Here is a 10,627-nt window from a genome sequence, read left to right on the forward strand (position 1 = left end):
TGGAATAGAAACATTAAAGAAGGCAAATGAATAGAAAACTTCCACTAGAGATAAACAACCTTACAGCAACTTGTCCATGAGTATATTAATCACAAGAGCCATCGCACGGTAAATCTAGGTAAAGAGTGCTATCAAAGTGAGCAAACATTGCAGCAGTAATATATAGATGAATAAATCTTTTACTCTGCAATATCCGAGGTATTCTTTTCACCTTATCGAACAAGCGTGCAGTTGATGTGAATCATTGGTTCTGCTGCATTGCCTAGTTACTGTGGGAGACATAAGTTATCTTAGGGCCACCTGTCTTCAGGACGGATGTTCGGCTGCCTGGCAGACGCTATATTTAATAACTACCTGACAGCCTGCAATGCCGCTCCTGGCTTTCTCCAGAGGATTTTTTATTATCAGCCCATGTAGTTGAGTTTGTAAGCCGTCTCCTTTGAAGAAACCTCCCATCCATTATACACCTTCTGAAATCTTAAAGGATTAGAAAGATGACAGTCTCCATCTGTCTTGAAGCACTGGAGCAGTCAGAATGTTTATAGATAACTCCAGGTCTTGTTGCCGTTGTCTCTCTTAAGTTTCCTCAACTCATTTTCTGGCTGCTTAGGTTTGTGATGCCCAAGCTGGTGGGGGACATGCAGCACTGTCTCCCTCTCCGATTTTATAGTTTGCTCATGTTCTGGACACATGAGTGCATTTCACAGCGACTGTCTGTTGTTGGGCTCTGTCACCAAGGAAGACCAGGTCAGGGACTGACCAGCACCTCCATAAAACTCTGTTTGGGCTTGCTTTGGGGTGCAGTTTCTCCTGTGCTTATTAATTTCTTCCCTCCATTTTCACTCACTTTTGCAGTGACCTCCCACAGTGTTATCGGCACTGATGGTATATGGTGGAAATGGGCATTTGATGTGGCTTGGAGATGAAGGGCAGGAACTTAGCAGAGCAGGTCTGCCACTGGTGGGAATCACTCATATGGGCCAGAGACGAGGCAGAAGTCTTTGTGGTGAAGGGGACAGGAGAGCTGGAGCGCCAGGTGGGAGGAGAAGGATCATAATCCTCTTTTCTATAATAGTAAGTTATCAGTTGAGAAAGCAGTGACTGGGTAAGTGAGCTGTTAGTGAAGAGCCCATGTTCATGCCCCGTATGGCTGCTGACGTTTGCTAGAGTCGATCTGTTACTCTTCCCAGTATTAAGGGAGGTTAACTTTTTACCAGCAAAATACATGAGAAAAGAGCACAGAGAAGCTTTATTTAGGTGTTGGTCTATTTTGCGCATGACTTAACGTGTCCTCGGGGAAGTGCTGCTTCTGTCATTGTGTGGAATTGCTAGTTTCTAACAAAATGAGACAGTTAATGCACAGGTATGGCAGGTTGTGCTTTCTGCAAGGGAGGCAGAAGTGTTTGCATATGGGCAGCATCTGGAAGTTGTGATAGTTCCTAATTCTGCTGTGTCTGTGCTAGTGGAAGTACTGGCAGGGAGGAGGCACCTAAAGGACATTCCCAGTCTAAACAGCTGGGGAGGGCTGGTCTTGTCAGCGTAATACTGGAGCCACAGAAACATTTTGTCACACACCTCTGAAACATAAACATTCAAAAGCTGATTTCACATGCATCCTGAAAATCATCTGTACTAATCTTAGGGGACAAAAGCCAGGCCCAAACATACTGTCATTTGCAGGATATGTGGGAGTTAATCTTCCTCCAAAAACCATGTATCCCAGTGGCAGGTAACACCAGTGCTTTTCACACTACGTCTGCCTGCGAAGGAGGCAAATCTCTCATTTTCCGCTCTGAAAAGAGAGCAGAATTTTCTGCATGAGCCTGGTCCACCTTGAAATACAGGCCAGACCAGCTTATTTCAGCCCATTCTTGTCCCTTGCTTCAAACTAATGTAATCCAGCATGCGCAACAGTGGTGTTCCTTTCCCACAAGGTAACGTGGCACCTTGGCAATGAGCAGTGTCTAGGAAAGGGAAAAAAATACCTCGGGGGGAGCCTGTGGATGCAGAGACAGATGTCAGAGCGTAGATGGAGCTCTCACGGGAGGGGCATGATGGATGTTCCCTGTGGGCCTGTCATTAACTGGTGTTTCATATAGACTCTCATCAGTCACTTCCCAGGACCTTCTGTCTGGGCCTGTAACCTGGGCTGACCCTTTTTAATGTAAACACTGAGCAGTGACTGAAAATGCCAGACAAAGAGATCCACTTCCTCACTGCCGCAGGTGAGCGACACTCGGTGCAAGGTCTCCTCCTGCCTCCTAGTGCCCACGGGCTCCTCTGAAGGGCACTCGGAGGAGTCCTGCTCGTAGCTCGCCCGGCGGGTGTTTGGGGTCTTCCCCTGCCTTTCTGTGTTTACATCTGGCCTGTGCCTTTGCATCTGGTTCTCAAGTGCGATGGCCAGGACCTCTGTGTATGCAAGCCGCTGTTTGCCACTGAACTAAAAAGGGACCTTGTTCTCACAGGTGCGACACATCCAGCCACCGCCCCTTTCGGTCCTTCACCTCACCACAGCAGTTTCCTGCCTACTAACCACTTGGCAGGTAAGTGTAAGTAAACTCTGCCTTCACCTTTATACCTCTGACACATTCCTGGCTCTCTGGTGTTGTCCTGCCTTGAGGCACTGTGGCACATGGGGAGGGAGAGGCTTACGCTGTCTCGGGAACCAGAAGCTAGCCAGGGAGTCCTCCCACCCACGCCAGCCTCTGCTCACCTCCAAAGGAGAGGGGCAGGGTTAGCAGACCCTCTCCTGCAAGAGAAAAGGGCATGGCAGGCAGGCACGTCCGTCACCACTGGGACACTGCACAGGAGCTGAAATACGGCCTGTAGAGCCCTTCTGTGCTGCTGAATATGCCCAAGGAAACGGGGGAAATTTATCCAAAGGTACCTCAAACAATGGGCTTAAAATGGACTCCTCCCGTACCCTTTCTCACCTGTGAAAGCTCTTGGCTGGGTTCTTTAATAAAGTTCAGTAAACAGTTCCTGGCAAATAGCTGTTCTGCACATTTTGCCAGCCTTTCAGTTTCCTAATTGGCAGTAAGTAGAGCCTGATTTTCTCAAATTTCCTCATTTTAGAAGCTCACAAGCAGCTCATTGCCAATTAAAGTTCAAGCTCTGTTGATTAATGTTTTAGTAACACTCATCCAATCAGTAAATGTAGCATGCCACATGACCTAGTAGACTTTTTTCTGTTGCAAATACCCAGATTTACAATAGTTCCTGAACATTCTGTCAAAATTAACTGTATCTCTACAGAGTCACTCAACTACTTAATATCAAAGGTAAAGGGCAAGAAAAGCTGTTTAAAAATAAGTAAATAAGCAAATAGCTGTTTGCTTAAAGATCCAAGCTATTTATGCTATTTGCCTTGATATTTTAATTATAAGGATATCCATGAGGAAGTGGAGAGCACCTCACCTCCTGTAGAATGGCAAGTTGAAAGATTTTAAAGGGACAGACAAAAAGCAGTGGGCAGGAGCAGGAGGTATTTAGAGATGACCAGTAGGAAAGAAAACAAGTAAGATGGTTCAGTTTAATGTGTAGCCATCTCTGGAGTGCAGAAACCTGAGTCAGGCTATATCTGCTCATAGAGGAACCTCTTCCAATGATGGGTGCCTTTAATGAAAAAAAAAAAAGCAGAACTTTCTATAAAGTCAAGTGCCAGTAGCCAAAAGTTTGATACTTGACTAGGAAAGGCAAGAGTCGTCTTTTTGCCTCAAGAGCACACAAGCCTTCCATTCCCTTGTCATAGTAGCTCCTAAGACCATACTATCATTTCCACCACCACTGGGATCAAGGAACCTATTATGGGAGAGGATTTTGGCACAAACAGGCCCACGTGTTTAGTTGGTCTAAGGATGGATGTCTGTAGCAATTAGCTTAGGACTGTCTCTGCGCACTATTGCAAAGAGGGCAGAAAGTTGTATACAGAAACAAGTGAAACGATGCATCCCCTCAAGATGCTGACTGGAGCCTGCTGAGGTTCTTCTTTCGAGGCAGTTGCAATGCTTCTACTACTAGTACTGATAAGGAAGGAGAGTTATAGCTGAGCAGCAGCCACCCGAATTTCAGTTATTAGACCTTAATTTCTAGCTCCCCTCTGACTGGCATACAAAAGTTTATTACAGCACCTGTTTGCAGAGTGAGCACTGAATCCCTTTTCCATTTTAACATGATGGGAATTTTCTGTGCAAAGAACCTTGCAATGAGAAGGATCAGCTTAAAGTCTGGCCTAATCCTACTTGGATTCAGACCGTTAAGAAGGGGAGGGGTGCGTTTCATTCTCCAACATTCTTGGCTAAATGCCTGCTAAATCCCTGTTTGCCTTTCCAGATCCATTTAGCAGGTCAAGCACCTTCAGCGGCCTTGGGAACTTAGGCAGCAATGCCTTTGGAGGATTAGGCAGTCATGCTCTGAGTAAGTACTGGCTGGGTTACTGCAGACAAACATCCCTTCCAGAAAAGCCACATGCTAATATTTACAGCAGCTGGTGGTAGTTTTTAAAGAAGTTTAATTCCTAACCTCCATTCTCCTATCTGAAAACACTGCACCTAAGATTTCCAGGTCTCTGCGGTGGGAGCTTTTCTGCATGTCACAGACATCACTAGCTGTGCTCTGTGTCTCCTCACTGCTGAAGGTTGGTACCTTGTGTGCTCCTAGAGAGGTGCAAGACCCCACTGAGCTCTGGGTCCCTATGGGCATCTAAAGTAGCACCCTTCAACAGTGAGGACACACAGTGGAACAGCTATTGATACTTCTCCTAATACAGCATGTAGACTTCCTCTGTAACTGTTGTCTGAAGTTTAAATTACCTGTATAAAAGGATTTTACTTCAAAAGCATGTTACCTGTAGACAAGACATGCTTGAGAGCTGCACATAAGAGAGCATGTTTTTGCATCTCATGGTGCAACAGGAATCAGTTGAAGACTGATGGAGGAAAATCAGGTGACTGTTCTGAAAAGCCTACAGCCAAGGTCTGTTTTTATACACACACATACATACCACCAAGTAGTCTGGTTTCTTTAACGAAAAAATCCCTGAATCCTCAGCTGGAGGCAGCTGGTTGCTTGTAACTACTGATAAAGTTTCTGCCAGTGAGTGGAGCTGAGGAAGAATATTGCTTTTGTGCTGGAACCCTTGCCGGGGTGGGGGGAGAAGAGGAGCTGGGCATTTTCAGTCATCTCTGAGTTACTCAGATGTATAGTTAAAGCTTCCTCTGCTGATAGTCTTAAAAGAGCTGGTGGATCTTACACCCAGTGTTGGAGGTACCTGTGTCCACCTGCTAGTAGCTCCCTCTCACCGTTAGCTCTATATTAAAAAGTCTTGAAAGGACAGTTCTGGTTGTGATTAGCATTGTGCAAAATGTATATGAAATTATTTAGTTTCAATTATTTTTAACTGTTCTTCCCCATGCCGTTATTCTAGCTCACAACAACATTTTTACTCACAAAGATGGCCCAAACCTGCAGAATTTCAATAATCCCCATGAGCCATGGAATAGACTCCATCGGACCCCACCGTCCTTCCCAACACCTCCACAGTGGCCCAAGCCCACTGATTCTGAGCGAAGCTCCTCAGTGACAAACCATGACAGAGACAGAGAGCGGGAGCGAGAGCCTGAGAAGAGGGATCTTTCTTTGAGTAAAGATGACAGAGACAAAGAGAGGTAAGTGGCACATGCTTCTGAGCACTTCTTTTTCCTCTGTATTTTTCCTAATTCCTCACATTTTAAAATCATCTTTAGAGCAAAATGTTGCTTGTCTTTGAAGCAGCTGACAGACCTTGCCTTCAGATAAGCACAAGTACTAGTAACACAAAAAACCTGTTTGCCTTTCAGGATTCATCCTCTGTGGAAATACGGTAAGCCAGTCCCTACTAGTAGGTTAATAGCACTAGGCTGAGGAAATGAGCGTGTCGCTGTGTTTTCAGGGTATACTTGACTGTTTTCAATGCAGCTGCTTTAGGATTGCTGTATATTCTGAAAATATGAAGGTAGCATTGTGATGGGTCCTTTGGAGACAGTCTTAGTTCTCATTAATGTACAGATATGCTGATGAATTCAAATGTTAGCTGGACATTAACGAGATGAAAATGCAAATGCCTGTATCTGGAGCAGTGTGCATGAATCCATTAGCAAAACTGATTTTAAAAAATTGCATTGTAGACAAGTCTTTATTAACAATGACAGGACTATATCGCCTGGGCTGTAGATACTTCATTAGCTTCCAGTTATATGATTTTGAAGCTGTAAAGCCCTTTATATTCCAGAGCCCGGTTGTCTCCAACAGGCTACTTCTTTGTAGGCAATAACAGCCTGCACGTCTTAGATGTGTGTATGTGACTAGTGATGGGGGTTCATACTTTGCCTGGAGTGCTTTTAATGAGGTCTTCAGGCAGTGCCTGTGAACAAGTTTATATGGAAGCGATAGGCTGAAAATCATCTTGCTTTAAATGTTAAATTGTCTGACACCCCTCCTTGCATGGGTAGTGTTTCAGGTAGGAAGCTCCCTTCTTGGCTTTAGTGTAATTCATTTGCAAACCAAGGCTACTTTACTCTCAGGAGTGTTCACACAGGGGTTAACATCTCTATTACATTTCTATTAGTTCAGCTTAAGCTGTCCCCAGCATCCCTGTTCGGACATGGGTTTTAATAAACCATATCCTTGACAGCAGTCAGGACTACCGCAGAGGAAGAAATCCGGGTATAGCAAATGCAATCATAAAGGATAAATACTTACAGAACTCCCCAAAACACCTCCAGCTTTCAGCACTCGGGTCTTACAGCTCTCGAAAGCAAACCCAGCGTAAAACTTGGGCATCAGTGAGCCTCTCAGCTGCATAATGCAGTTCTCTCAATCACACCATCATACTTTGCATTTGAAGTGTCTCATTCAGAGCAAAGTGCTTTTAAAAGGTGAGCATTATTTATTCCCCTCTTAAAGAGGTGGGAGTAACTGTGATTAATTGGCTTGCTCAGAGAGAGAGGTGCAGTTACAAATGTAAACCCTCATGCCTCTTTCTAAGCCATGGACAGTGTCATCAAACAGCTTGTTCCTCATAGCAGGTCCTCTTGAAATGGAGGTCAGTTACTCAGTTTCGTGGCCTCTTTGAGGCTATTTTTTCCTTAAGCACTTAGCTTACCTGCCCAAACTGCCAACAACACTCTCCTGCAGCTCCATAGGAAAATAAGCATCATGTTATAGCTGCTTCCAGTTGACGAGACTGTCTTGTGAAGGACCTGCATACATTTCTGTGGGCTTCTGCTCTGTGTGCCTGGAGCCATGTTTTAGGGAAAGAACCTGAGTTAAGAGTGTTGCAGCCAAGAAGACCCATTGTTTGGCAGCAAGATGTATATATGAACACACAATAAGCATCTTTTTTTAAAAAAATAAACTGTCTAGAATTCTTCTTTCTCTACATTTCTCAGTGAAGTGGTCTTTCTCTTAGGGTGTTTTTTTAAATGCATCCCTAATTTAGTCCCCAAATTTGTGGACATGTAACATTTTTTCTCTATGTAGTATGCAAAGGCAGGTAGTGCGTGTCTTTTAGTGTAGCATCACAGCTATAGCTGATGCTAGCAGAGCTTTTCAAATAATCTTCTGAGCAATCTCGAATTACGCAACTGGATGCAGCACTGTGCATGTCCAACATCACATGTATGTTTGTTCACACAAAACCAAGGATGTCTGTTCTCTTTTTACAGAGACCTCATGGATAAAAACAGACATTCAAACAGATCCTCACCGGCATCAGCTCCAGTGACACATCAGATAAGCAATCTCATCCGCAGCAACAGCCAAACCTCCAGCGATCCCATCAGGCAGGTTAGCCTCGGTGAAAGGGAAAGGTCCAAAGAACCCGAGCGAGAGCACCCTGACCGGCTGAGAGAGCCGCCCATAGCAGAACACAAGATTAAAGAGAGCCGTTCCCCAGTGAAGGAAACTCCAAGCCATGATAAGAGACCCTCTGAGGACAACACAAAACCAGTAATCCAGTCTGTATCCCCATACAGCAAACCTGCACTAAGTGAGAGCTTGAAGCTTACCAATCTAATGAGCAAGGACATGGAGAGAAAGACAGAGCTTCCCAGCGACCTCCAGAAAATTAAGAATGACATCAAAGTCAAAGAGGAGAGGAAGGAAGACAGTGACGTGCTGGTGGTAGGGTCTGAGCCTTCACAGCACTCCCGATCTGTGGAGCATCCCCCACCACCTACTTTGCATGGATTATCATTGCCTCACTCGATGGCTGCCTCTATGCCCCTCTCCATGGGCAGCGTGCACCAGATGAACAACATGAACGTTCTGGACCGCAGCAGAATGATGACCCCGCTCATAGGCATGAATCCTTTGTCAGGAAGAGAGAGGCTGCCGCATCCCGGATTTTCTTGGGACCCAATGAGGGACCCATTGCGAGATGCCTACCGGAGCTTAGACCTGCACCGTCGAATGGACTTCCAGCTCCGGACAGATCCTATCCATAGGTTCCCTACCACCTCTGGATTTTACGACCATGAGCGTTCTTACAGAGACAGGGAGCCACACGACTATAACCATGAAAACCTTCTTGAAGCCCGCCGAGAGCAGGAGCGGTTGCGGCAAGTGGAGGAAAGAGAGCGCTTGCACTTACGGGAAGAACTTGAGCGTGCCAGAATGCACCACTTGCACTCGTCCCCCATCGAAAGTCACCTGGCACATGTGCCATCCTTCATGCCTCATTTAAGCGGGATGCATTACCCCAGACTGAGTCCATCCACTGCCATGCACAACGGGATTTTAAACAGGAACCCACCAACTGCAGCGCTGAGCGCCCCACCGCCTCTTGTACCAGCGAGCAGCACCAGACCTGCCTCCCCACGCAGGACTACTCCACTCACAAACTCAGAGTCCAGGGACTACTCCCCCTCTAGGAACCCCAAAGAAGTAGAGGCACGATAGTCCCCAACATTGAATTTTAAACTCGTCTGTATATAAAACAAACAAACAAAACAAACAAACAAAACAAATGAAAAAAAAAGAAAAAAAAAACAAAAAAAAACAAAAAACAAACCTTTTACAAAATGCACTGCTGTAAACTTTTTTTTTTTAATGTAAAATTTGTAGAAGTTAAGCACATTTCCATAAATAATGGGGTCGGGGGTGCAGACTTTCCAACAAGAAGGTTGCTGAGAACGGGAATTTAATATATAGGTATTGATTTTTGTTTTTGGTTTTTGTTTCTGTGCTAAAAAAAATGAGTTAAAAATATCAAGTTTGTACATTTTTTCCCAAATGTGAGAAACATTTTTAATGGATTTGTATTTTTTTTAATTTTGTGCTCTTTATTCACTTAAAAAAAAGAAGAAATTTTGCTTTTGTTTTTAGTTAAATTTGCATTTTAAAGGCCTCAGATCCTTAAGAAAAAAATACCCAGGGTTTCTTAAAAGTATTATTTATGGAAATACTGTAGTTTTACAGTCCACTGTGAGGTTCCCTTCTGAGGCCAATTGATCACTTACCTTGGTACTTTGGAACCGAAGTTACAGATATATATTAAAATATTAATAATAATAATAATGTACAAAACTGTTTGTTTTTTGCCTTATTATATTATGCAGAAATTTAAGAGGAATTTTTTTTGACTTCTTGTTTTAAACAAAAAAAAAACAAAGAAAACAAACTGTAAATATTCTGTTAATATAAATGTACACCAATATTAAATTCTTAACATAGGTAGACTTTATAAAAATGGTTTCTAGAACCACTCTGGTTATTTGTTAACATGGTTACAACTCATACTCTTGTCACAGTCAGAAATTCACACTCAGAAAGCTAAGTACGGCATATATACTTCAACTATGCAAGAACTTGGAGGCAGGTCTTAGTGGATGTTGGGGGGAGGAAGGTTTAAAAAAAAAAAACGACCCAAAAACAACCAACTCGCAACTATGGAGACAGAATGGCAATGGCATGTGAACAGGAAGAAGGATGCTTGTGTTTAACAAAAAAAAAAAATAAAGAGAGACTGAATTTTTTTGTACAAACACAAGGGACAGTTCGTCAAGGAAAGAGAGAGACACACGCTCCTGGAAGGGAATTTTGGTTTCCTACTTTTCAAGCTGGCAAAAGCAGATGGAACTGGCACAGTACCATGCGGCAGACCCTTTCCTTATTTTTTTTTCCTTTTTTTTTCTCTTTTTTTGTGTTGTGGGCAGAAAAATTTTTGTGTTGTGGGCAGGATCGCTGGCAAGCAAGGACAATTTTCCGTGGACCCCTTGTGCTAATTGTGCAGTGTTCTTATTGGAATCTGTATACAAGACAAAGTAGAATTTTAGGAGTGCAAAAAAAAGTCTAATGGTTGATTAAAAAAAAGAAATTCTGATATATTATCTATAGTACATGAAGACCATAAGCAAATGTTTGTTTCAGTGTGGTTCTGCCTTGAACTGCTTTTTGGCATGATTTATTTTTTATTTCCAATTTTACTTTTCATCCATATGTAAATTTTGCCATGTTTTACTTGCTGTACCATCCCCCCTCCCTTATTTTATTTTTCAGTGTCCATGTTTTATATATCCTGGGCTTTTTCTCTCTAGTTAATTCAGCCATCCGCTACTATTTTCTTGGCTCTGTAACTCTTGTTTCCCCC

At 43.6% G+C, this 10,627-nt stretch overlaps 1 protein-coding gene across 1 annotated transcript in view; it reads left to right on the plus strand.

Annotated features, from left to right (window-relative positions):
- LOC104622823 (autism susceptibility gene 2 protein-like) overlaps window positions 1-9,233 on the plus strand; it is a gene marked incomplete at its 5' end in the record, with an annotated part of 20,983 nt that extends 11,750 nt beyond the window's left edge. The window contains 4 exons of the mRNA XM_010289707.1: window positions 2,466-2,543; window positions 4,333-4,416; window positions 5,426-5,666; window positions 7,704-9,233. Of these exons, the coding sequence (XP_010288009.1) occupies window positions 2,466-2,543; window positions 4,333-4,416; window positions 5,426-5,666; window positions 7,704-8,937 (1,637 nt within the window). The remainder of the gene's footprint in view (window positions 1-2,465; window positions 2,544-4,332; window positions 4,417-5,425; window positions 5,667-7,703) is intronic.
- Window positions 9,234-10,627: the final 1,394 nt, after the last annotated feature.

Source organism: Phaethon lepturus, unplaced genomic scaffold (assembly GCF_000687285.1).
Source record: "Phaethon lepturus isolate BGI_N335 unplaced genomic scaffold, ASM68728v1 scaffold40896, whole genome shotgun sequence".
NCBI lineage: Eukaryota > Metazoa > Chordata > Aves > Phaethontiformes > Phaethontidae > Phaethon > Phaethon lepturus.